Here is a 26,410-nt window from a genome sequence, read left to right on the forward strand (position 1 = left end):
CACACACACAAACTCCCACACACGTGTGGGGCTCTCCAGCAGGGAAGGCAGGGCTCTTGGGATGAGGCAGCCTGGGGCAAGAGATTGATCATTTGGGAGTCACCAGAAGTCTGAATGGTGCTGACTCCACTGTCACTGGCTGTGTGACCCCGGGGAGTCCCTTGGCCAGTCTGAGCTTCAACTTCCTCCCCTGGGATGTAAGACCACTACCTCGCCCTCGAGGATGGTCTGAAGGGCTAGAGACCATGAGCCCAGGGTCAGTCAGGTGGCTCTTCCCTAATTTAGAGGGGTCCAGAGGTGGGAAACCACCAGGAGAAGCACTGGGGGAATGCAAGGCTGCGACACCAAAGGGCCACGACAAACCCATTGGTCCCATCATGTCATTTACCCACGAGGGCCAGAATCCCAGGATAAAGACACTGGCAAAGGAGAGAAGACCATTAGGAAGACAAATGTGCCCAGATAGAAAGCCCTCCTGAGAGTGGATTGTTCCAAACTGCTCGTGAGAGCTAACTTGGCAGCAGCGGGCATTTCTCTGGCATGATCTTCCCCGTCCTATGGACCAAGCTTCCGATCCTCTGGAATTAGTATTCGGTGCCGGTTTTGTTCAAAGAGTTCTAACATTTTCTCCATGTCATGGTCAGCCTCAATCACCTGGAAATTAAACACACAGGTCACAGGGCTGCCCCTGACCTCAACATCATCCTCCCTTCACTGATGAAGAGAGAGAGACAGGGGCAGGCAGGATGAGGCAGGGAGAGGCAGGGAAGCCCAAGGTCACAGGCAGAGAAAAGGGAAGGTTAGGGCCAAACAGCTCCCGTTTCTAGGTCAATCCACATTCTCAACTATATTTTCACTTAAGAATCCACGACAGTTGTCCCTGCGGCAAGCTCATGAATGATTTTTTTATCATCGGTTGATATCAACCATTTTTCTATAATGAGGGGAAAAAAATAAATTTTCTTTAAAAATCCAGTACAGTAACATCTCACTTTCCAGCAACCCCACTGCCTGGAAGAGTCATGAGTACAGTGCTTGAGCAGCTCAGACAGATGTCTCCAAGGCCATGCACACAAGTTTGTGCAAGGCCCTCCCTCAGATCCCACACTGTACACACGTTCCTAACAGTCCGAGGGACCCAACGGTCTGCCTAAAGAAAGTTGGCAGCAGCAAATCAGAAAACGAGGGGACAAGGAAGTGGGGAAACACTGATGGGGCAGAAGCATCAACACAGTTAGAGACGGTGAGTGCCAGCAGCAGAAAGGAGGGTAAAAAGCAAACACGGGAATTCAAAGGCATTAGTAGTCTGGGGCAAACAGTCCTACACACCTCAGCACCTCCTAAGGGGGCATCATTGTGTGACAGACCAGAACAGCAACTGACGTTCCTTCAGATGCCCTGGGTCACCAAGAAAAGGTGCAATGAGGCTTTGGGCCTGCCACCCGCTGGAGAAGGGACGGGCATGTCAGAAAGACCACCACCCCAAGCGGTTAAGGCCAAAACCCAGGTCCAGGAGCTCCAGCCATCTGGAACTCTCCTTTGCTGACAATGCTGGATAACTGAGATGCTACTGTACCACTGGCGTAATGACACTGGGACAGGTCACCTTCTCTCAGGTCTGTCCAGCTCACTAAGGCTCAGTCCAGAACGGGGACTGTGAGACAGAGTCCCTTCCACCCTCCCCGCTTCCTTCTTTCAAATTCTCCAGCTGCAGAGTGGCCGACATCCCCCGAGTCGCTCCTCCTTCTAGAAAAGTCTCCTGCCCTGTCAGGGGGGCTTACCAGAACAGGGGCCGCCACGGGGAAAAGGCTCCCTTTGATGAGCCACTCCTCGTACAGGTGGTGAATAGCATCCAGGTATTCCTGCCGGAGGGGGTAAAAATGCAAGGGCTGTCGGGAGCACATAGGGAGCAGACCTCTCCCCTCCAGGGGTCTCAGGAGCAGGTTAGGTGAATGTCAATGACCACAGGGCAGTGGCTTGGACTAAGGACCCGCAACAGCCAACCTGGCTCAGGTGGACAATGATAAACGTGGCCAAGCACTCTGTCAGCCAGCCCAGCTGTCGCAACAGTCAGAAGCATCCCTCTGGCCACCTGCCCATCCCTCCAGCGCACTCTGCTCCTCTGGCGCTTTGGACATATCCTCCCACCTGGCTGCTCTCGTTTCCTGCCACTTCTCCATCAGCAAGGCCTCTGTTTCTTCACAGGGGCCTGGGAAGCCTCTGAACCCTCCCTCCGTCCTTCCCACCAAGAGGACTGTGACCCTCACTGGCCCAGGAGCCCCACTTGGCTGCTCTCACCCCAACAGACAACTTGTAACCTATTGATCCTTGAAAGCTTAAGGGCAAACTTCAGAAGGAGGACAAGGTGAAACGCAAGGGAAAAGAGGCCCAGACCCGCCCCTAGGGCATCCATGCCTGCGCAACCGGTAGGACTGGTAGGACTGGACGGCACTCTCCCACAAGCAGGCCCCGGTGCTCTCGGCCACAGGCAAACACCTCCTCAAGCAGCAATTTACTCCCAGCCCTGAGGCTCTCGGGTAAACCACACTGCTGCCTCTTTATCCACCACCAAGTTCTCCCTTGGCAACAACAGACTTGTCCCAGAGACCTTGTCAAAACCATTAAGACAATGTCCTCGACAATGACTTGGACAGACTCCAAATTTGTCACTTCTTCCAAACGTCTGGGTCACTGCACAGAGCTGCCGTGCCCCATCCCAGCTTGGTCCAGCCCCGCCCCATTTCACCCTTCCTCTAATCACTCCTGTCTCCAGATTTCAAAGCAGCTGCCCAGAACAAGGCCTGGGCCTTCATGGCTGGAATCCACCTTGCTGGTGCCTGGGGCAAACAAGGCGGGGTGGGCCTCAGGAGCTGGACTGGCCTTCTAGGACCCCAGTCCAGCCCATCCTGGGCTCAGACCCCCATGATATCCCAGTAAATGCTTGCCCAGCCTCTGTCTGTGTACTTCCATTGGCATTCACATGGGGCATTCCGATCAATATTAACTGAGCAACCCCTAGGTGCCAAGGCCTGGGACACATTCTAGGGACGCAGAGGGAATAAGATCTAATCTTAAAAAGTTCATGGTAGTTTTCTGAGGGATGGGGAGCAAACACATAAAGAAATAGTTTCAGAATATTTGTCCTAATGGCTGTGATCATAATAAGCACAGAGGCTGGGGGACCACAATAGAGGGAAGGTCAGAGAAAGCTTCTTGGAGGAGGTGACACCTGAGGCAAAAGAAACCACTATGGCAAAGGTACATTTGTGTAACTCCCTGGTGAGGGGTGGGGGGAGCGGGAGTGGGGAGAGGGGAGAGGGGAGAGGGGAAAGGGGAAAGGGGAAAGGGGAAAGGGGAGGGGGGAGAGGGGAGAGGGGAAAGGGGAGAGGGGAGGGGAGGGGAGGGGAGGGGAGGGGAGAAGGGAGAGGGGAAAGGGGAAGGGGAAAGGGAGAGGGGAAAGGGGAGGGGGAGGGGGGAGGGGAGGGGAGGGGAGGGGGAGAGGGGGAGAGGGGGAGAGAGGGGAAGAGAGAGAGAGAGAGCATGTGTAGCCACAACTAGTTCCTTATGGCCAGAGCATGAAAGGCAGGGAGTGGAAGGGGATGAAGCCAATCATGCAGGATCTCGGATGGCATGCTACAAGTGGGGACTTTATCCTAGACAGTGGTGAGGCACTGAAGAGGGTGGGGTTAGGGAACTGCATGCGTGGTGTTCTGTACTGGGAACGTCACCCAAGCAGCAGTGTGGAGGATGGATTTCTGAGGGGGATGTGGATAGTGAGAGACCAGGGCAAGGAGAGCAGTCCAAGCCTGTCAGACAGCCCTGACTAGAGCTGATGTGGCCCTGAGCCAGAACCCAGAAGGGTGAGGCACTGCGCAGACACTAGTGAGTTTCACCTCCCAGCCAGGCACTGTGCCAAGCACTGGCAATGCAACAGCGAGCAAGTGGGCACGTCCTAGCGAGGATCCAGGGGACGGCACAAAGGCAAGCAATTTTCAGGAGGTGGACCAAACAAGTCCTGGGGACATCTGGGTGGGAACAGGAGAAGGGACGCCTCTGAGCCCCGGGGGTGCCCACCACTGAGTCTGGGGCCACAGGAAGTAAAGCAGACCTGGACACCGCACAGGGTCTCCAGCTCAGAGGAAGTCAGAGTTCACCCTCCAAAGTGCTCAGTTCCTGTTTCTCTCCCTGAAACAACAGCACAATGATCTCACAGAGGGTGGGGCCAGGATGGGATGAAGTTGCACCTTTCCCCGGGTTAAAGGGGCTCTTACCAGTGGAATGACCTTCTCCTCTTCCCTGCATCTCATCTTTAGCCTCTGGTAACAGGTCTCAGGAGTGGTCTGGAGATAAACTGAGATTTTAAAAAACATATATGTGGCTTTAATTACTCTGTTCATGGCTTGGAAATGAAAGTGAGGGGTAGGGGGAAGGAAGGCATGTGGGCAAGGGGTGGAGAGAAACATCTACCAGCAGCCCTGAGCAGGAGAGGCAGACCAGCTGTGTGGCCAAACAGGCATCTTGACCCTCATCCTGACTTTCATTCTCTTTCCACATCACCAGCCCCACAGGGTCACTGTGAAGCTGAATAGGTTCCGTACATTGCCAGAGCTTAGCACAGGGCCTGGCACCCGGCCTGTCTCAGTAACGGTCCAGGTTCTGTCCCTCCTCCCTCCTTTACAAACTAGAAAAAACCCATCATATCACAAGGGACCGAGGGGAAAGCAGTTTGAGGAACTGGCCAGGGTGCTTCTCCAGGAGGGACCAAAAGCCCCAGATTCTATCTGCCCTTTGGGAGAAGGCCGAGTCAAGGTAGGGGAAGAATTGCTTATGGTGAGGGCCCTGCCCACCGCCCCTGCTGCTTGAGGCCCAGCCAACCACCTCCTCACTGGGCCCAGGGGAGGGAGGCCAGGGAGGGACTGTCTCACCTATCAAGTCAATGGACACGTCGATGTTCCTCACAATCCAGTCAAACCATTCCGACAAGACCACATAGTCCACTTCAGGCATCTTCCCACTGTAACGAGAGTTATAAGGTTTTATTATCCCATGAGAAAGTTCCTGGGCCTGTGCCGTTCCCCCAAAACATCTGGACACTGCTTTTATTGCAAGGGCACTGCCAAGGGAACCATGACATAGTGTAATCACATGGTACTGGGCGGGTAGTGATGACAAGGACCCGAAACCTCCTGACCTCCCGCTGCCCAGGGACGGTCGATGGTATAATGCAGCAAGTATCTTGGCACTGCCCGAGGGGAGAATTCATTTGGGATTTGAACTCCAAGCCAAGGAAGGGGCTATGAAGCCTGTCCCCTGAGAACACGGACAGCGCTCAGGCTGGGAGGTGGAACAGCAAACCCGTTTCACCTCTAGAAGTTTATTTTGTGGAAACAATCGTGGATGCCCTCCATAGCACTATTTAAAAAATAATGAAAAACTAAATCATGGTACATCTGTCTAACAGAAAACCACACAGCAACTGAAAGACGATGCTATAAAATAATATTTAATGACATGGAAAATGCTCACAATCAAATTCTCATTATTCAATGAAAACAGGAGGATATAAAACTGTGCATATAGCACGACCCAACCATACTTTCAAGAGTATTCATCCACACATTTAGAAAGGAGACTGGAAAGAAAACCACCAAAAGGTTAACAGTGCTTTCCTCTGAACTGTAGGACTATGGGAGACATTTTTTTCTTTATCTCTTTCTGTATTTTCCAAAATTTAACAACATACTAGTTCTCAATTCGGGGCGGGGGTGGGGGGAAAATTACTACATATTTTAAGTAATAACTGAAAAAGAAAGAAAGAAAGAAGAAGCCCACAAGTGAGAGAGACCTGGCGTCTGGCGTCTGTCCTCTGCCCTGGAGGAAATGAGCAGGGAAGAGCGGGAGGAGGGGCAGCAGCTGGAGGAAACAAACCAGGCAGCTGTGGGGTGACCCTCAAAGGCCCAGGAGAGGAATTCCTTTCAACATCCTCCACCCGTCTTGAATATCATCTTGGATCCACTCAGAACTGGGTTTGGCAAGGCGGGCTACGGGCGAGTGGAGGTGCCTGAGCTGTGTGCAGCTGGGGGTCTTCTGACTGCTGACTAAAGAAGGGGAGGCGGGGAAAAGAGGCCAGTGGAGCGGGTGGTTTGCAGCTGCCCCCGCCACGGGTGGTGAATTGACTCCCACCTGGGTGAGGGGGCAGGATGGGCGTGGAGGAAGGCGCTCTGAAGATGAAAAGCTCAAGCAGCCCTTCCTGGGGGCCCAAACGATGGGGCGGGGCACAGACTGGAGGGGGACATCCTCCCCTAGTCCCTGAGACAACCAGACGCCCTCAGCGCAGAAGAGCTGTGCCTGGCAGAACAGCAGGAAAATGCAGGGTGCCCGGGAGAACAGCAGGGGCAGACGGGCAGTTGTCGGTGCCTTGAGGGGTCTCAGGCATCAGACTTCAGCAGGGAGACCAGAGCAGGCTAACGTGTGAGGACCAGCACCCGCCCCCACGAATAAGTCGGGAGGCTTTGTAGGGGAGGGGAGAGGGAGGAAGTCCCAGGACATTGCAGAAGGGACCAAAATTCAGATACTAAAGGTAACAACTTTGCGATCACAGCTCATATGGTTGCCCATCCCCCAATTCTTTCCTCCTACCTCCTTAAAAGTAGCCCATGGTCTATTCAGGGTCCATCCCACAGGCCTGAGTGTTCAGGGAAACCTGACCGCAGCCCAAGCTTCAGAGCAAACCAACTGGTCTGAGGGACGTCCTCTCCGCTGGCCAGGCTGAGTTGATCAGCCCAGGCCAAAGGGCCCAACCTGACCAGTGAGACATGAGGGAGGTTTGCTGGAGTTTATGGAAACCATGCTTCCTCATGCTTAGAGGAGAGCCACTGGCAAGACATCCACCCTCTGGCCAGCAATGAGAAGCCCGGTTCTGCCACAGGCATTGTGTCACCAAGAGGGAATCATATTGAGGACACAAACAAGACAGTAGGAAAACAGAGAGAAACAGCACTAGGGCCACCGAATGAAACCAGCCCCAAAGCCTGCTGTTAAGGCAGCCCGTGGCAACCTCAGTGTGGAGGCTGCTTTGAGCTGGGCTGCAGCTCAGCGCATTTGATATGCAGACACCAAACCACTCTTCTCAACATGCTTTCCTTCTCTGGAACAAAGCTGACTCCGAGGGAATGAGGATTTGCCAAAAAGAAGCTGCTGATCAGCCCCACTCGCTCCACCAAACACGCAGCCTGGGCACACAGCACAGACTGGCGACTCAAGGGTGTGGGCCAGTGAGCAGCACACATGGAGGGAACGTTGCCCAACAGCCTCCCACGTCATGAACGCTGGACAGTTGGTGTGAGACTGCCCCTGAGGACTTCACCGGTGTCTGTAAGGCTCAAGGGAGGTTCTGTCAAATCCCAGAGCTGGGAGGATACCCTTAGCTGTGGCCACCGAACTGAGTCACAATTCAGGACACAGGTAGCACAGTGTTAACTAAAACCAAACCAACTGACACCACAAAAAGTGTTGGGGCCTGAGAGCCGCTGCTCTGCTGGAAATCGGCCCCAGGTGGTCTCAGGACACCTCCTGGGTGGCTCAGGAACCTCCCATTCTCACCTGGCCCAGGCAAACCTGGGAGGAAGCAGGTCCTCCCTTCCCGATGCTCTCCTTAGAAGTCCTCTAGACGGCTCCGGGGCAGCCTCCCTGAGGGCAGGGTCAGCAGGCAAACCTCCAGAAAACCCTTCCAAGACTGCCAGGAGCCATGTGCTGGGGGGTCCAGGACAACTGGCCACCGGCTGAGCGGAGTGAGGAAACGGAAGCTGCCTTCCATGATTCTGAGGCATGTCAGGCAGCGGGCGCTGTTTTATCTGTATCTGCAGTTTTCCTCCTAGGAATCTGCCCAGCTCCTCCTTTGTCTGCCTCGAGAATGGGGCGCCCAGCAGCACCACCAAGGCACTGCTTTTATTTCCACAGAACACACAGAGGGCAGCACCTCTCTGCAGACCCACCAACGGTGGACTGAGGGGGTTTCATGGTGCCTTCCCCTTATCCTAGAGGGGCAAAATTGAGGTCATGAGTCCACACGAATCCTGCTGACTGTTTTGTTTGGCACGGTTTGCTGCCGCCTTCCCCCTGAGGCCCAGAGAGCATGGGTTAAAACTGAAATCACACACTCAAATGCCAGCCTCCTTGTACACATGACATTCTTTTGTTTCTCACAAGACCTTGTGAGGTCAATTTTAGCCCCAAGTTATAGATGAGGAAAACTGAGGCCCAGAGAAGCTCAGCCCAGCTCTGAGCCAGGGACTGAAGCCTGGCTCTCGGCGGCCCCCAAACCCATACGCTCCTGGCTGCACCACATGCCTCAACCCCACCTGCCCCATCTGTCAGCTGAGGGGGCTGCCCCTGGGCCCGTCCAGTGTCTCTCTAGCCTCAGCCTGAGGAAAGCCACCGCTCGCAGGCCCATGACACAGGCAGTGAGTCCCCAGTCTGGCCTAGAGTGAGGAGGAGTCCAAGCCCCAGGGCCCATCAGGGCAGCAGAAGGATCCGCCTGTTGTTCCAAACGCAGGGCCTTAATGGATGTCCGCAACCCGCAGCCCCAGGTGAGTCAGTGTGTCACTTCCCCAGCTGGGCCCCATGCAATTCCCTTCCTTCTGTTCTTAGAAAACACCAACCAGGCAATCCTGTGAAACCTTTGTGTTCAATTAGCCCACAGGGTCGGGCCACACAGTGGCCTGCGTGGCCGCTTTAGCTGCCTGAGTCTTTCTCGCCACCTTCAGCTGTTCATTCCAGCACAGTGCCCACACCTCAGAAGTCCTTCAGGTTCTTTAAGTCTTTAAGGAGACTGTGGAACCAGAATCTTCCTTGTTGGCAATTAACCCCTGGTGGCATAATTGCATGTATGTTCTGCCCACCCCAAACTCGCTGGGGTGAGGATGCGGGCGGAAGAGGCGGGTCTCTCCCTGGAGGAGCTCCTCACTTGTCCAAGGCCCAAAAGGCAAGAAAGCCCTTCCAGAAATCTGGCTTTGGGGGATGCAGAATTGCAGAATGTGGGCTTTTCTGGGCACCCGAGCCTGCAACTGCAGACAGCAAAGCCACGCCTACCGTACTTCCTTCCATCCCAGTCCCTCCAGATTCCAAGCCAAGGCTGCAAGGGCTTCTGTGAAAGAGAGAAGGACCAACCCCAAGGCTGAAGGGGCAGCAACCATGCACCCCCTGCCTTGTGTAAGGGCTGTCCCTACACAAGCTCCCAGGCAAGAGCTGACACCCCACACAAGCTGTCTTGTGGTTCCCAGTACCCAGCTGAACTTCCACAGGTGGGAACCAAAACATCCTATTCTGGCTATGAGCAAAGGATCCAGCCAAACCCAGTTCTAGGCGTCATTTGGTTTAGGCTCAAAATGATGGTAATCTGTATTTGGGGGGCATGGAAACATCTACTTTCGCAGCACCACTTCACTGTGGAAGGCCCACTGCATGGAGAGAAGCTGGGTTTCTAATGAAAGTGACCAAGAAGAAAGCCCACATCCTACCCTTCCTCCCACCTGTCACTTCTTTAGCTCTGGCTAGAAATGCTGTTTACTGTGCCTCCAAGAAGAAAACCTTTGGCCTACAGCTGCCTCACTCCTGACCTAGGAATACACCCAGAGACCCTGAAAACAAAGGTAATACAACAAAACCCCCAACAACCAAAATCTGAAGCCACAAATGTGAAATGAAGAAACTGCAGGTGGTGTAGGAAGCTGAGGAAATCCTGCTCCACGAAGAACTTGCACTCTGGCCGGCCACCTGCCCCACTGACCCCCACAAAGACAGCCCGCAGGTCTTGCTTTCAACGACCCCTAAGGCCCAGGTGAGGCCCCAAGGAAGCCACGGGGCAAAACTCCCAGGGGAAAGGACCATGATTGGCACAGACGGCCCCTTGCGGGCCACCTGGCTGCGGCCTTCTTCGGAGGCTGCCCCTCCAAGTGTGACGCCAACCAGCAGAATGATAGCTACCCAGGGTGCTTTTCTGCTACAAATGCAGGCTCTCGGGCCCCACCCTGGAAGCAGCATGGGTGCATTAACAAGATGCACGGAGTCTGTGGGAGAAGCTGAGTGTAGGGCCTGGGTGGAAAGGGGCAGAGGCCTGGTCCCCCGGAGCCAGCACACTGGGGACTCCCCTGGGCCTGAAGCCTCTGGCCTTACAGAGAGAAATCTAGATGTCTCACCACTTCCTCCTTCACTGCTGCCCCACAGAGCAGAGTGCAGGTCAGCCCCCCGGTCAGTTTCCTGCCCAACCAAGAAGGAGCAAGGCCTTCAAACCCCACGTGGTTCCTGATCTGCCAAACACGGTCAACAGTGCCCATCTCAGTGCTGCCTGGAGGGTTCAAACGGAAGGACAATAACTGTAGCTCCTGCCCACGGGTCCCTGCCCTGCCCCTCAACCACACGAGCCGTGCCTACTCTCAGGTAAGCTGGACCAGTCCCACAAGTGAATGGCCTGCACTGGGAAGGTGCCTCTTGGTGTCCCTGCCCGTGGATCTCTGCCGCCCAAACTCAGGCTCTCTGGGGAGCGTGGCTGAGTGAGGGGGACTCCCAGCCACGTGCTGAGCGCACCAGTTGTTACAACCACAGGGATATGTTAGGGGATAGAAAGCAAAGACTTCGAAGCGAAGTCTTCAAAGAAATTTCCAGTTAGTTAGCCGGCTGCTTCGGGTACGCAGGCTGGGAAAACCTGCAGGGAAGCGGCCGCCTGGGTGAGCGTTTCTCTGCTTTTGGAGACTTCAGGGAAAGGGTTTGAGGAGCACTGCCTTCTCTCATCTCCCTGAAACCAAAGTGGCGGATGGCCTGGCCCCCCTGGGCCCCCTCTTTGGGAAGCCCAAAACTGCCATTTTTGTGGGTCAAAATTCGTCAAGTGTTAATAATTTCATGTGGTTCAACCTAATTAGAAGTTGTCTTGAATACCATGAAGAAAACCAACAGAAAGAAGTAATTAAGAATAACAAGAGGGGCTTCCCCGGTGGTGCAGTGGTTAAGAATCCACCTGCCAAGGCAGGGGACGTGGGTTTGAGCCCTGGTCCGGGAAGATCCCACGTGCCACAGAGCAACTAAGCCCGTGTGCCACAACTACTGAGCCTGAGTTCTAGAGCCCGCGAGCCACAACTACTAAAGCCTGTGCGCCCTAGAGCCGGTGCTCCAAAACAAAGAGAAGCCACCGCAATGAGAAGCCCACGCACCGCAACTAAGAGTAGCCCCCGCTCGCCACAACTAGAGAAAGTCCACGCACAGCAGCGAAGACCCAACGCAGCCAAAAATAAATACAGAAAAGAAAAGAAAAAAAAGAATGAGAGGCTCAACCCACCTAGACAGGGCGGCTGGGACCACAGCTGCAGATGGGAGGGAACAGGGAGCCAAGGTGTAGAGAGTGGAAGGCAGATATCAGGACCAGCTCTGTGAGGGAGTGAGGCTCAAAGCTACCAAGAAGGGAGACGCAGAGAAGAAGCTGCAGCCCATTCCGCAAGACCCCCAAACATCGGCAGTCAACTGAGCGCAGGAGTGGAGGACCCCACAGCTCTGAGACCACAGCACTGAGGGCCACCAGAAGCCCCCCAGCCAGGTCTGTGTGACAGAGTCCGCTCCCGTGAGGGCAGAAGACAGCTGTCAGTGACATCACAACAAATATGCACGCTGCTGGACTGACTGCTCTAGTCGCTCTGCATCTTCACCCCTCCCTGTCTCCTCCCACCTTGCCATGTAGCCCACAGGGCCCTGCCCCTCTCAGACTGGGGTGGGCCGGTGTGACCTGCTTTGGCCAATGGATGTTAGCGAACGTGAAGCAGAGACCTGAAAAAGAACTACGGTGCTTTTGATCTGCCACAGCCATGAGATGTGAATGCCCAGGCCAGCTTGCCGGTCCCAGGAGGAGGATCAGCAAGCAGATGAGAGATGAGTCACCCCCGTCACCCTCACCGGGCCACCCTAGACCAGCCAACCCCTGGACATATCATTGAGCCAGCCAAGGTCAGCAGAGCCGCCGGGCCGACCGCCCTGGACAGCCGAGCCATCAGCACGGAGAGCTGTCTGTCACTGAGGCTTTATGGTTGGTTGTTACACAGTGTTACTGTGGCAACACAGTAGGTACTCAGTATGTGTCAATTAGATAAATAAGTTTCATTTCTAAAAATTTAATGGTTTAATAAATTATCGATTGTGCAAACTACGGTACCTTCTATACAAGTTTTCTACAAAAACGTATCTTGCGCTGTGAATCGACCGTTCCATCAACCGTACAGGCAATGTCTACAAGAAAACAAAAAGTGATTCACTAACTCAGGCAAACAGGAAGGGGTCAGGAAGCCTTGAAGAATGCCTGTTGCTCCCCCTGCCTATGGTCTATGCTGAATACAAGAATTGAGAAGCCTCAGGAGAGGGAGGTGGACACCAGAGAACCGTGTGTCCCACGTTAGGCTCCCTGGGCCCTGAACCCTCCCCATACCATACCCTGAAGCTCAGGTCAGTGCAGCAAGGCCGGGCGGAGGGCCTGTCAGCAGCAGCCTCCTTCACAGGAGGGGTGAGGCTCCAATGGACTGTGAGTTTGGGGAAGTGCTAGAAAAACTGCCAAGTGCCCCCCGGGAAAGTGGTGGCAAGCACAAAGTGTGGTGATTATCAGGGACCTAAATAGGATGCATTTGCTTAAGCAGAGGCACAGCTCCGAGAGAGCTGGGCTGTGGCTTTATGGAGCCCCACCAGCATGCCTGCCAACTTCACCGCCTCCTCACAGGGCTGGCTGGGGATCACTGCAGCCCTTCAAAACTGGAAAGAACTGTGCCCAGGAAGAGGGAGGACGACACTGACGTGGCCCCTCTCTGCCAGCATGCACACACCCTCCACAGAAGGCCTTTCCCTTTGTCCAGTGTCCCATTGGGAAGCTGGAGGTGCTCTTACTCTTGACACCAAGTGGGCAAACACTGCTCTCACTCAGCCTGGCCCACAGCACCCAATGGGACCTGGACCAGCAAATCAGAGGCTGATTTAAAGCCATAACCCAGGAATTTCCTGACTCTCCTATTTGTCTATCTGTCCATCTGCCTTCTTTTCTATTTTTCAGTCCTCTCCTTACTTATGACTCTCTGCTGTCCATCTTTTGCTAGTTCCCCATTTATCCCTCTCTCCTCCTCCTCCTCTTTCCTAGTCTGTCCATCTCTCTTTCTCTGCCTCCTTCCTGACAGATTTCCTTAAACAGAGGAACACACATACAGCCCGTTATATTCAGATATACTAGATACAATTTACATTTGCAATCAAGTGCCCACTCAGGAGAAGTAGGGTGCATGCCAATCTCAGACCATACTCTGACATGTATCTTTTAGACAGATTTTTGGGGAGATAGAAATTCATATGGTTCTGCTCATATCTTTTTCTATTATTAAAAGACACAGATTTGTAGAAGAATGATATCTATGGTTGCAAGTGCCCAGCCTTGCATCAAACCACTGAATGGCTGTGTCAGAGAAACTGGCCGATGGATCTCCTGTCTCCTTCAAGGAGAGCCTCCAAAGCCAGTCTCTTAGGTGGTACTTGCCATTCTGAACCACGGGTGCCAATCAGATCTCTCAGTCAGCCTTTCTTCTAAGAGACTCTGCCCCTATTCACACCCTGCTGATGGAAGGGGCCTAAGTGGCTGTGCTTGTGACCTGCTCCAATACCTGACTGGACCAGGGCTGGACACCTGACCCAAGCTGAGCCAATCAGATTCTTTCTCTCAAGAACCTGAACTGAGAATGTGAACAAGCCTTGTGAAGGTTAGATCAGCAGCTCTCATGCAAACAAATTTGCAAACAAATGAGGGATGTGTTAAAATCACCTGGAGAGCTTGATAAAACCCAGACTGCTGGGCCTCACCTCAGAATTTCTGATTCAGCAGGTCCAGGATGGGGCCAGAAAACGTGCATTTCTAACAAGTTTCCAGGTGCTGCCGCTGCTCCTACTACAGGCACCACACTTTGAGAAGAGCTGAGTTAAAGGGAGTTGAGCCCAGGAGCGACCGGGTCATGAAGACTCGGGCTTACATGGCATCATAGCAAGTTCTTGGCTAGCTGAGGTTGGTGGGTGGGGGCACTGGAGCCTGGTCCTCAGAGAGCTGTAGGAACAGAGACCTTCACTCCAGAGACAGAGAAGGCTGAGCAGCTCTGAAGGCCCAGTGGGGCTTCCTTGTGAGGTTTCCCTTCCTGGCAACCACATGCCACTCATTTGAAGAAAACTGTGTTTAAGAAGGTTGAAACCATGGGCTTCCCTGGTGGCGCAGTGGTTGAGAGTCCACCTGCCGATGCAGGGGACATGGGTTCATGCCCCGGTCCGGGAAGATCCCACATGCCGCGGAGCAGCTGGGCCCGTGAGCCATGGCCGCTGAGCCTGCGCTTCCGGAGCCTGAGCTCCGCAACAGAAGAGGCCACAACAGTGAGAGGCCCGCGTACCACAAAAAAAAAAAAAAAAAAAGAAGGTTGAAACCAAGCATCTGAAATGTACCTGAGGACGAGTGTGCTGGTCCAGCATGGTGAGCTGCACATATGTCTGCAGCGTGAGGCCCCATCGACAGGCGTCCCGGTACATCAGACCCTAAAGAGGGGAGAATGCAGTGCTCTATCTGTAGGACTCCCAGCCCGGTCACAGAGTGGAAAGAGACAGACACTGGAGCAGTTACAGGACAGCCTGGGAACAGCTATAGTAGAAACCTATATAAAGTCCCAGGGAGCATTCATTCAGGCATTCAGTCATGTTCACTGAGCCCCTACAGCCTGCTCTCTATCCGGCAACCAGTGAGCCTGTTATACTACAGGAGCCAGTTATCATCACTCCCCTGTTCAGGACTCTCCCTGGCTTCCCACTTCATTCACAATGAAATCCAAAGCCCTTACCAAGGCCCACAGGGCCCTAGACAATCACTTCCATCTTCTCTTGTCTCCAACCATTCTTCCTTTGGCTCTGTGAGCTTCCAACCACATGAGCTTCCTTACTGTTACCCAAACACCCAAGTGTGATTTCAACTCAGGGCCTTTGCATCTGCTGTGCCTTCTGTCTGGACACTCTCCCCCAGATACCTGCACTGCTCCCTCCCAAGCTTTGTTTAGGTTTCTGCTCAAATGTCACTTTGTCAGAGATGCCTTCCCAACCATCCTCTCTAAAACAGAATCCACCCCCTCAATCACTCTCTACTGCGTGTAGATACAAAATACTTCCTGCTCCATGTTCCACTTGCTAATAATCCTATTCTGGAGCTTCCCTGGTGGCTGAGAGTCCGCCTGCCGATGCAGGGGACACGGGTTCGTGCCCCGGTCCGGGAAGATCCCACATGCTGCGGAGCGCTGGGCCCGTGAGCTGTGGCCACTAAGCCTGCGCATCCAGAGCCTGTGCTCTGCAATGGGAGAGGGCACAGCAGTGAGAGGCCCGCGTACCGGAAAAAAAAAAAAAAAAAAAATCCTATTCTGCCCTTTTCCACATTTTTGCTTCTTTTTCTCTTGGTGCTAACTAATGAAACTCCGGTGCTCTGCATTGAAAACTGCTAACTCCTCACTGCGGGTGAAAGAATCTCAGAAAAGTTAGGAGAAACACTCCCTCTTGCCTGACAGCTGCAGAGGAAAAGACCCTTCTGCATCAGAAAACCGATTCAGATAAAGTGATGACCTGAGACTTTTCACAAAACTATCAATCTTGCTCCTCTGTCTAGAGTGGAAACTTGTGTAAAAATATCTAATTCTATTGTTTTTTTAATTATAAAACTGTCATTGGCAATGCTCTTTGTGCCACGGATACTCAGACTTCTGAGACTGGGACTGGGTCCTGTGAATGTCACCTCTAACCCCTAACGTCTGCAACTCTAGTTGTCTTACATAACGATCCAGCCCTGGTTCCTCCCAGTTTCCTAGAAGACAGGAATGTTTCTGAGCTTCCTTGTATGCCCACGACTGGCATTCCATCTTCTCCCCCTTGCTGAGAGGTGAAACTCTTTTCCTGTCTCTGGGATTCTTTATTCAAAAGCTCTGAGAGGTTTTGCCTTATTTAAATAATATCCTTTTACCTGCTTTAGATGCCTTCTTGGCTCCTGTCACCACCCGCCGTATCACACACTTTTTAATTGCCTTCTGCCTCCCCACACTGGGATATTAGGGCCAGCAGAGCAGAAGCTTCGAGGTGCTCACTGCCCCAGCGTCTAGAATAGTGTCTGGCACATGGCAGGCATGCAATGAATACTGGCTGAATCAATCAGTGAACAAGCACCTACTAAGTGCTCAGCACTGTGCTATGTTCTAGCAAACAACGGTGAGCCAAATTAGACACAGTCCCTGCCCTTAGCGGAACTCAGAGTCTAAAGAACCACACAAGGAGATGCCATTTGTGTTGCTAGAAATGACGGGACAGCACAGGCTCCCCCTAGTCCAAGGTTCAAACCTAGATCTGTTATTTACCAGCTGTGTGACCTTGGGCAACCTATTTCAGCCATGGTTTCCTTACCTGAAAAACGAAACTAATCGTTCCTCCATCATGGGACAGGAGCCCAGAACCAGCATCCCTTTCTTGAGCTCACTCTTACAGGACCCAGACTCCACCCACCTCTTTCAAGCAGCCAGAGTTGAGCCTTCTGAACAGGAAGGAGGTGGGAGGGGCACAGGCACATTACAGCCCCTACTTGCTAGGTCCACCCTTGGGAAAGCAGACGGGTAGCTTCAGGGTGAGCCTGAGGCAGCCCCTGGGCATTGGTAAGTGCAAACCCCAATCAGAGGTTTACCAAGGAAGCTAGTTACTTAGGCACAGGTCCTGGGGGGCTAGGCCTGAGGAGACCTGGGTTTCTTCTAGGAGAGGGTGGGGTAAGAATGAGCAGCAGGAGAAGGACCCCCTGGTAGCTGGGGCCGACCACTTGGGATAGTTTGGGATAGCTGACAGGAGGTCCCTGGGCTCCTTACATGCCCAGCCAGGCCTCAAAGAACCTTGACCTCAGACCATCGACATGCCGCCATTTTCCCTTTGTCCCCTCCCTCTCCCCCACCACCCAGCGAAGAGCAAGGACACGTCTGGACAGGGTGCAGGCTCAGGCACCAGCAGCGCTGCTCCTGCACACTTAAGGGGCAGCTGGCGGTTCACGCATAGAACAACACACTCACCAGAGGATTATGGCCTCGGACATTTCTCCACTTGGGCACGGGCTCCGTTAACACCTGTCAGGAAAGAAAACATCAGAGAGCTGCTGCTCCTCAGTTCTGAGCTCTGTGAAGGCTCGTGTTAGGGGTGGGATCGGGGAGAGAGTCAAGAGTTGGGCGCCCAGGGTGGGCCAAAATAGTGGAGCAACCCTCCCTGCGAGGCCACAACTCCATGCAGACGTGGCTCCAGGCGCAGCTTCGAGAAATGACTTGAGAACCACTCTGCCCACCCCTGTATACGAGCATATGCACACGCCACTTCTGCTGCCACAGGAGCTCCCGGGGGCAAGTGGGTTCTCCCAATCCCCCCTCCACGTGTTCCACCCTGCCCCTTACTGCCCACCACATCAGGAAGGCAGGGAGGTGAGAGAAGCCAAGAGGGAGGCTGCTTCTTGCACTTCAGGCTGCAGCTTGCACCCAGCTTCCGGCCTGGAGGCTCTCCAGCGACCATGGCAGCGTGCTCTGCCTCCCTTTCCTCCCTCTGATCTCTGTGTTGGGCACACTGACGGCAAAGAGTCCTGTTTCTTTAGTAGCCTCCCTAAGCTGTGCAGGTGTGTGCCGGAAAGGATTTAAATGGTGCCCTTGGGGCTTCCCTGGTGGTCCAGTGGGTAAGACTCTGTGCTCACAATGCAGTGGGTCCGGGATCGATCCCTCGTGGGGGAACTAGATCCCGCATGCATGCCGCAACTAAGAAGTCCGCCTGACGCAACTAAGACCCTGCATAGCCAAAATAAATAAATAAGTAAATGGTGCTCTTAGGGCCAAGATTTTGAGAATATTCGGATCCCTCTGTGGACCTTCAAGTCCATGTGAGTAGGTGCCACAGGTCACAAGAGACCAAAAGAAAGCAATGCATGGGACCCTTGAAGAGTAACCTCCCCCAACCTTTTACCCCTCTGTGCCTTTGCTCATGCTGTTGTTCTGCCCAGTATGCCCACCTCACCTCATTTCACCTCAACTTTCATTACATGGAAAACTCCTATACATCCTTCAGAATCCAGTTCAAATATCCCTTCCTCTGTGAATCATTCCCTGTTCCTCCCAACCTCCCTCTCCTTCTTCTGGGTCTTCAGCACTCTGGTCCTGTCCCCTGAGTAGCATATGCTGTACCACTCAGGCCCACCACAGGCTGGGACACAGGCAGCCTTGACCTGTGCCCCATCTGTGGCACTGTCACTCAACAAATACTGAGCACCCACTGTGCCAGGTGCCAAGGATTCAGCAAGAGAAAAACCACCCCAGCCCTGCTTTCATGCTTTCAACTTTAAACTTACTGGGGAAGCAGACATTAATCAGGTCATCACAGAAAGCAACATATATTTTCAAACCCCGAGAAGTAGTACAAAATAAGGATACAGGGCTTCCCTGGTGGCGCAGTGGTTGAGAGTCCACCTGCCGATGCAGGGGACACGGGTTTGTGCCCCGGTCCGGGAAGATCCCACATGCTGCGGAGCGGCTAGGCCTGTGAGCCATGGCCGCTGAGCCTGCGCGTCCGGAGCCTGTGCTCCGCAATGGGAGAGGCCACAACAGTGAGAGGCCCGCGTACCACAAAAAAAACACAAAAAACAATAAACAAAACAAAAAGGATACAGAGGAGCCAGAAGAACCTACACCATGGAGGGTAACCTAGCTGGGGAGGTCAGAGAGCAGAGCTGAGATCTGAAGGCTGGGTGGTTTTCCTAAAGCCAAAAAAGCTCTGCATACTATAGAGCCAAACAAGGGCATGGCCCCTGGAGCAGACAGCCTGGGCTGGGACATGGCATCACATGCACTAGCCATGCGACACTGGCCAAGCCATGTCACCTCACTGAGCCTCAGTTTCCTCCTCTGCAACTGAAGTAGTAACAGGACCTGTCTCATAGCGACTACTCCTGTAAGAATGAAATCAATTAGATAATGTAACGACGCCTCAACACAGTGCCTGGCATAGAGTATTACCCTCATTAGCTGTTCACTCTCCTTGCTGACGGTATTGTTGCTGTACATTGGCTCCAAGGTGTTCAGTGAGAATACACGTGCTTCTAAAGCGTCAGCGAGAGTTACACAGCTCAGGACAGGTGTGTCGGGAGTCCCCCAGACGCCCGCCTCCCCGGGTCTGAGGAGTCACTAGGAGGACTCACAGGATACAGCATATAGTCATACTCATAGCTAAGATTTATTACAGTGAGAGGTGACAAAGCAGAATCAGCCAAGGAGAAGGGTGTGTGGAGCAAAATCTGGGGGAAAACCAGGCACAAGCTTCCAAGGGGCCTCTCCCTCCTCTCACACAGGACGCGTTCCCCCAGCAACATTTCTATAGGTCCGGTCTGCACCCTTTATAAATGCACCAAGCTTTTGCAGGTTCCTTCAAACCTGGCATGGAAGCTGTACCTCGATGTCCGTTGTGTTGGAGAAGAACTCCAGGCACGTCGTCTTCCCGCTTGCAATATTGCCCTCGACACATATCTAGCAAAAGACAAACACATGTTAGGATCAGAAATCGAGTGCCTGGGGGAATACCAGGAAGAATTTCTAGGGAAGGGCTCAGGTGAACAGCATAATTGGTTCAGCCCAAGACTCCAGTGTGTACACGAAAATCCCTCTGGAGGAAACCCCCAAGGTCCTGTTAGTAATAGCAACCACCTGATCCTTCCCCTCAGTGGCAGGCTCCAGGCCCACCGCTGCTAGCCACCAGGCCACTGCCCTCCGGGACAGACACTCCCTTAGGTCAACCCCTAGATCCCACACAGCTTGCCCTCGGCCGCGCTAGCTCTGCCCTTCCCTAGCTCAACTCCTCAGTCTATTAGATTTTAGGCCTAAATGTCCTGCCTCCTTCACCAGAACCTAATGGGTTTAAGGATGGGAAGCGTGTGTACGTTACCTAGAACCTAATGCATTGCTCTGTGCAGAAAAACATGCTTGGCCGTGGACTGGAAGGTATGAGGACAGGAGAAAAGGACTAAGATGGGCAACATACACCAATCCTGCACTTAACCTTGCCAGGACCTGAGAAGCGGGTTCTAACATTTTCACAGAAGAGAAAAATGAGGCTCTAGAAGGGCATAAGGCAAGGAGTAGAGCTTGAACGTTCACTCTGCTCACACTAAGTGTACTGGGGGGAAGGGGTTGTCTTGGCACTGGTGGGAGGAGTCTACCCATAAGAAAGACAAGGAGCCTCCTACAAGTACCCCACTGCAGGGAAAGAAAGCAACTGAAGCTGTGGTTCTCAGTCTTACGTATGTGCTAGAATCACCTGGGAACCTTTAAGAATCCACAAAAGGAAGCCACAACCCAGGCCAATTCTGGCATGATCTCAGGGTGGGACTCAGGCCTCAGTACCTTGGAAAGCTCTCCAGGTGATTTCAACATGGAGGAAGCTGAGTACCACGGACCCATGGCAGGGTTTCTCAACGAGTGGTCCACAGACACCCTGCTCCAGAAGCACCAGCAGAGCACCCAGACCCTCTCAATCAGACTCTGGGTTGGGACCCTTGAATCTGCTGTCCAGCAATTCTGACAAAACGCTGCTCAGCCAGGACTGCTGGTGACACGGGCCAAATGGCTTTGGTTCCATCAGACCACGAGAGGAAATGGGCAGTTCCACATATGTGAGAAGACAAACTTGCCCTTGACAACACATATTACATGTCCCCTGGGGTACACACAGCCAGAGGGGACCTGTCCTGCTGCACAGTGACCTTTACACCCAGGTTGGAAGCACCCACAGAGAAACGTGGGCCACTTAAGTGACTTGCCCTAGGTGCCAGGGTTGGCGGGGGGAAAAGCTAGAATTCACACCTAGGCCTGGCAACTCCCTTCTCATGACCCCAGTGGAGGCTCAGTCACACCCTGCATAAAGCACAGGGGCACGGTGGGCTGTCTCACCTTGCCCCACCTCTACAAACTCTCGCCAGCAACTGGACTCTCTCTCAGTTGGCTGCAAAGATTTCCTCCTGCCTTGATCCTAACGGCTACCTAGGAGAGCTGGACGGACAACTGCAGTTCCAACAGAGGCCTGGCCCTCCAATCCGGGCTCCCTGTCAGCTTACTCCTTCAGCACAAGAAAACACAGTGAATGTGCAAAAGGGAGACCCCGTCAGGGCACCAGTGGATTTTATTTTTATTGTTGTTCTTTAAAGGAAACAACTTTTCCTAGATATTTAAAAAGAGCTCAACCTAGACATCATTCTGCACAGACTGTTTCTTTCCTGTTCATTGCAAGGAACATGTTATTGAAATCCCTACTGTTGGGATGTTACATTCTGTCCAGTTACTTTTATTATAAAACTGTGTTGTGACACCCATTTTTTTGATATGATAAGCTGTGCTGTGGTAAACATTCCTGTACATAAATCCTTGTCATTGGCTCTGATTATCCCCTTCAATAGACTTCTAGAAATATAATCAGTGCATCAAAGGATAAGTGAGTTTTTACAGCTGTTGATGCATGATGCCAAATTACCCTCTAAAATGCTGACCCAATTCACACCCCTTTTAGAAGGATGAAGAGTGAGCCTATTAACATACTGTGCCAATGCTGGGCATATCCCATCCTAAATCTTCATTAATTTCATTGTTAATAATAATAATGTCTATAAAATTAGCCCCTGTGGGTTCTGTACTTTGCAAACATTGTCACATTGATCCTCACAACAATCACAGCTATGAATATTTGCACAGATGGGGAAACTGAGGCTCTAAGAGGTGAAGGACTTATCCACCTCCACTGAAGAGCAGAGCTGGGACTGGAACCAGGTCTGAGGTCTGATCCACAGCTTTCATCACTCCATCTCCCAAAGCATTCTTTCTCTGTTAGGGAGGTTGAGCACTTTCTTATGTTTATTAGCCATTAATAAATTCACTCAGGAAATGTCTGTTCAGACTCTGTTCACCTGAAAACATTAGTCATTTCTTTTTAACCCGACTTTGGAGTTTATTTTGTAATTCTGTGGTGGTGACTCACTTCGCAGCTGCAGCTCAGCCCAGATATTCCCTGTCCTGTCCAATCCCATGGGATGTCCCATGGGCACCTCAATTTATCACCCCCCAACACCCACATATGGCTTCTCTTCCCGTTCCTGTCCTCAGGAAAGGCTGCACCATCCACCCAGACACCCTCAAGGCCCTGGATATCTTCTCTCCTCACCCAGCAACTCAGCAATACCTCTGGGCCCCACTTCCTACTCACCTGCAGAACCTGGCCTGTCTCCTTGGCCCCTAGTTAAGGTCTCTAACCCTCCTTGTGGGAGCAGCCTCCCTGCTGGCCTCTCCCCCTCCAGTCCAGCCCAGCCAGGTCCCTCATCCCCTATCCATGGTCCACCACCTCTTCCTGAGACGCAAACCAGATCACAGCTGGTGAAGTCTTTCAGTGGCTCCGAGAGCTGGGATCTGTCTCCGGTCCTGTTTCCCGACCCCCAGGCCCTCCCCAGCCACCTCTCTGGGACTGGCCACAAGCCTCAGTCTCTCATCCCTCTGTGACTTACCCCTACAGTTCCCTCTGCTCCAACACTCCTGCTTCGCCCTCTCCTCCTTCTCCCAAGAGGCCTCAAGTCTCCCCTCAGTCATCATCCTCTAGAAGCCCTGCCTACTCCCTGTTGTTCCAGATCCACCATTGTCCTATTCACTGCCATCCCCCCCATCCAACCACAGGCTCACTGACAACAGGGGCTGTTGGATTCCCAGGTCCCCAGGTCCACACAGGAACTCAGAGGATTTGAATGACTAAGAGCAGCCCTGGGCCTGAACGCAGGCTCCACATCACTTCCCATGGACCACCTACTGTGTGTCTGGGGTATAACAGATCACACCCAGAAAGCACCTAGGACAGGCCCGGCTCACAAGAATGCTGGCTCAATAATTAATAGTACAATACTGCATCAATTCCCATCCAGCTCAACTTACCAACCCCTTCCCCCTGCTATGATGCCTATGCCATACCCCATCCCACCTCTAGTTTCAACAAACTTCCATAAATCTCAAGCATTTTCATCACCAGTTCTCTCCGTGTGACTTCACTCCTTCCCAGGCCCTCTCCATCACCCCAAATACCCCAGGGGGCCTCCCCACACCTTCCGCTTTCTGCATATCCCAGCCAAGGTACTCCTGCCCACACCCTCCAAGCAAATCCCTTTCCAGCCATATCTACCAACTTCCAGCTCCCTTAAGGAACTGAGCCTCTGGATCAACGGTGACCGAAATACTGCTCCCCACCGCAGCCTGCTAAAGTCTTAAACATCCCATGGGCATGTCCAGTTTGACCCTCCTTTGACCTTCAACCTCACACCAGCCACAGTCCCACCCCAGAGCTAGCACCTCCAAGTCACTGCACTGGTGGAACCCTTGTCTGTGGACCCCCATGAATTCTCTGTTATCCCTCCCCCACCCACCAGTCTCAGCACTGGTATTCTGGGGGCAGCGGTCAGCAGACCTGCCCTCACAGCCAGGCTGCCACCCACTAACCCAGTCAAACTAAACTTCCACTTTTCAAATCTCTTTGTAATCATTCATCAAGCTAATAGCCCAAATCCACCTAAAGGCTATGAATACATGTATTCTCCCACCTGTGTAGATTCTCAGGTAGGACATACCAGAAACTAGTAACAGAGGTGGTCTCTGGGGAGGGAGTCTGGAGCCCAGGAGTGGAGACAGACTTCCTTATCCCTGGAGATCCTCTTGTATTCGTTTTTTTAACTATGTGCACATAGTTTAAAAAAACTTCACTCCCCTCCTCAAAACATGTGTGTATTATGCATGTGTGTTTATTACACATATATAATCCTACACTGGAAAGAGTGCACATAAGAGGGAGACTTACCACTGATTTTTTCTCTTTTTCATTTTCTCTACCTTTATCTAGAAAAGAAAGGAAATGAATTTTTTAACTTAGTTTTAAATAGCTCACTCTTGGGCTTCCCTGGTGGCGTAGTAGTTGAGAATCTGCCTGCCAATGCAGGGAACACAGGTTTGAGCCCTGGTCTGGGAGGATCCCACATGCCGCGGAGCAACTAGGCCCGTGAGCCACAACTACTGAGCCCGCGCGTCTGGAGCTTGTGCTCCGCAACGAGAGGCTGCGACAGTGAGAGGCCCGCGCACCGCGATGAAGAGTGGCCCCCACTTGCCACAACCAGGGAAAGCCCTCGCACAGAAACGAAGACCCAACACAGCCAAAAATAAATAAATAAATAAATTTTTAAAAAAATTTTAAAAATAGCTTACTCTTCTTTGTCCTAAAATTTTCTAAACCACGACAAAAACAGTAATTTTTATGCTTGCTCCCTGGCCTAAAAATGTTTTCCAGTGACACCTGGGACCCTCCCTAGGTGGACGGAGGCAGGCCTACCACTGCTATCTACCTGTGTGACACTGAAACTGCCGCCGGGGTCCTGTTGGCACGTCAGGACCCCAACTGTGCTCAGTTTTGGTCACTTAGTATATTCTGCTTTCCATTTTCCACACATTTTATATTTATGATCCTCACTGATGGGTGTCCAGCTAGTTAAAACGTAGAGTTACCTCCACTCGTAGCTCCGGGGAAAGAGTGGTTGGCGGGTGGGCCACTGAAACCCAGGGCTGGGTTTCAGCACAGGACTCAGGCTTCTCCTGCAGGCCCGGGGCTGACATCGCGGCCCACCCACCCCACAGGGGTTCTCAGGTGCCACTGAACACCCCGAGGCCAAAGAACGCCAGAACTTGGCCACAACAGGGGCTCTCACTTCTGAAGGGGAGGGTCTCCACTCCCAGCGGGAGAAATAGCGCACCGAGCCTAACCCATCCACCGCTCGCCGGCATCTCCCCCAAGGCCCAAAGAATGGGCCCAGGAACCTTGGGGGAGGGGGGTTCTTTCCGCTCTTTAGAGGGCTCCCCAGCTCCGAACAAGAGTTGGGCCCGGAGCCCCAAGGCCACCCGCTCCCTGCCGGCTGGCGTCTGGGACACCAGCCAGCGACCGCCCCGCCCCTCCCCCCAGGCCGACCGAGGAAATCCCGGCGCCTCGGAGAAGGGGTTTCGGGTTCAGGCAGGTTCCGCGAGCTGAGGGCGCGGAGTGGGGCTGAGGGCCGCCTCCGGGACGCCAGCAAAGGGAACTGAGAGACGCGTTACCCCGAGGCCAGGCCCAACGCTGCGCCCTTGGCAACCCCGGGCTGGAGGCGGGGCTCCCGGGCCTGTCGCGGCGCAGCGCCCGGGAAGCCCAGCTCCGCAGCGTCCGCAGCAGCATTGCCCCGCGGGCGAATCCACCGGGCCTGACCTTCCTTCCGGCGCACGTCGGCGAAAGCGCGGCCCAGCGACTGGGCCCGCCTCCGCGCACCGCCTCCAGCCCCGCGCCCGCCCCGCCCTGCCGGCTCTTAAAGAGACCCCGTCTCATTTCACCCTCTCTCCGAGAAGGTGAGGGGTTCGCCCTTTGCAGCCTGGAAATCTTCCCGCCAACGAGACGCTGTTAGAATGATTTGGCAAGACTCGGGGCATGGGTGGCCAATAACACCAATGACTGATTGGTTAATTAACTATTGGAGATTAGTTAATTGAGCATCTGTTGTATCCAGGCACCTGGCACGCAAGGTGTCATTTATTCTTCCCAACAACCGTATAGGTGGATATTGTCAATCCCATTCTCCGGGCTTAGCTGATCCTTGGAAACTTAGGTAACTCGTAAAAAGTGATCAGAAGCATTCATTAAGGGGTGGAGCTGGAATTCAAGCTCATCTATCTTGCTTCACAGCCAGCACTCTTTCCTCTGAACTTTGACATTTCCAGGGTCTAGACTGTAAATATATTAGATCCCTCAGGAAGTTATTTTAAAAAAAAACGAGAACAGGCCCCAAATGGAGTCGCTTATGCTAAGCCCCACTCACCAAACCAAGGCTTAATTATACTTTTGGCTCTCCAGTCAATCAGGCTTCGTCTGATCAGCACTAGTTAGGTGACCTGCCTGATAGACCCCCTGCCATGCCCTAAAGAAAAGTAACCTGGCAATAACCAACTTCCTTGTTCTCGCTCCCTTCTGCCTATAAAAGTCTTTCATTTTGTACAGCTCTTCAGAGCTCCTTTCTATGTTAGATTGGGTGTGATACTTAGCAGGATCCTGTGGGGCTCCTGGGCACAAAAGTCTTTCTATGTGCCCCATCTCTTTGATTACAGGAAATAGGCTTCATTCAGCCTCTATGACCTTCCCTAAATTCCATCTGGCATATTCAAGCAGCTGCTAATTAGGGAAGGGAGGGGATGCAAGACAAAGGAGAAACAGTCAAGAGAAACAATAAAAGAAAAAGAGAGAGAGAGAG

At 53.0% G+C, this 26,410-nt stretch overlaps 1 protein-coding gene across 5 annotated transcripts; it reads right to left on the reverse strand.

Moving 5' to 3' along the window:
- Positions 1–366: 366 nt before the first annotated feature.
- TK2 (thymidine kinase 2) lies at positions 367–25,420 on the reverse strand. Of its 5 annotated transcripts, XR_002645998.3 has the most exons (11): positions 25,233–25,419; positions 23,953–23,990; positions 19,530–19,604; positions 17,124–17,177; positions 14,494–14,583; positions 12,194–12,267; positions 4,926–5,014; positions 4,272–4,351; positions 1,782–1,862; positions 1,330–1,398; positions 546–654 (listed from the first exon to the last, which is right to left on the reverse strand). XR_002645998.3 is itself a non-coding variant. In XM_022583540.3 (10 exons), exons 1-10 carry the CDS (start codon positions 25,345–25,347, stop codon positions 556–558), a joined length of 795 nt encoding a protein of 264 aa, XP_022439248.1. In that variant the 5' UTR covers positions 25,348–25,415; the 3' UTR covers positions 367–555. The 5 variants fall into 5 exon arrangements, 4 of the variants coding, with proteins under 4 accessions (XP_022439248.1, XP_089758501.1, XP_022439249.1 ...); XM_022583540.3 differs by lacking the exon at positions 1,330–1,398 and having other exon boundaries at positions 367–654; positions 25,233–25,415; XM_089902375.1 differs by lacking the exons at positions 1,330–1,398; positions 25,233–25,419 and adding an exon at positions 24,651–24,982 and having other exon boundaries at positions 367–654.
- Positions 25,421–26,410: the final 990 nt, after the last annotated feature.

This window comes from Delphinapterus leucas, chromosome 20, assembly GCF_059928025.1.
Source record: "Delphinapterus leucas isolate spDelLeu-1000000601 "Yukka" chromosome 20, BTC_Dleu_Yukka2, whole genome shotgun sequence".
In the NCBI taxonomy this organism is placed as follows: domain Eukaryota; kingdom Metazoa; phylum Chordata; class Mammalia; order Artiodactyla; family Monodontidae; genus Delphinapterus; species Delphinapterus leucas.

What these genes read in the sequence shown, in the direction of transcription:
- TK2 (XM_022583540.3), bottom strand. Translation starts at nt 25,347, where the DNA reads ATGCTGCTGCGGACGCTGCGGAGCTGGGCTTCCCGGGCGCTGCGCCGC. An exon ending in ACCAGCACACTCGTCCTCAG is followed by an intron (nt 12,268 to 14,493) that starts GTACATTTCAGA and finishes GTTTTCTTGTAG; the next exon opens with ACATTGCCTGTACGGTTGAT. An exon ending in AGGAGAAGGTCATTCCACTG is followed by an intron (nt 1,863 to 4,271) that starts GTAAGAGCCCCT and finishes CCCCTCCGGCAG; the next exon opens with GAATACCTGGATGCTATTCA.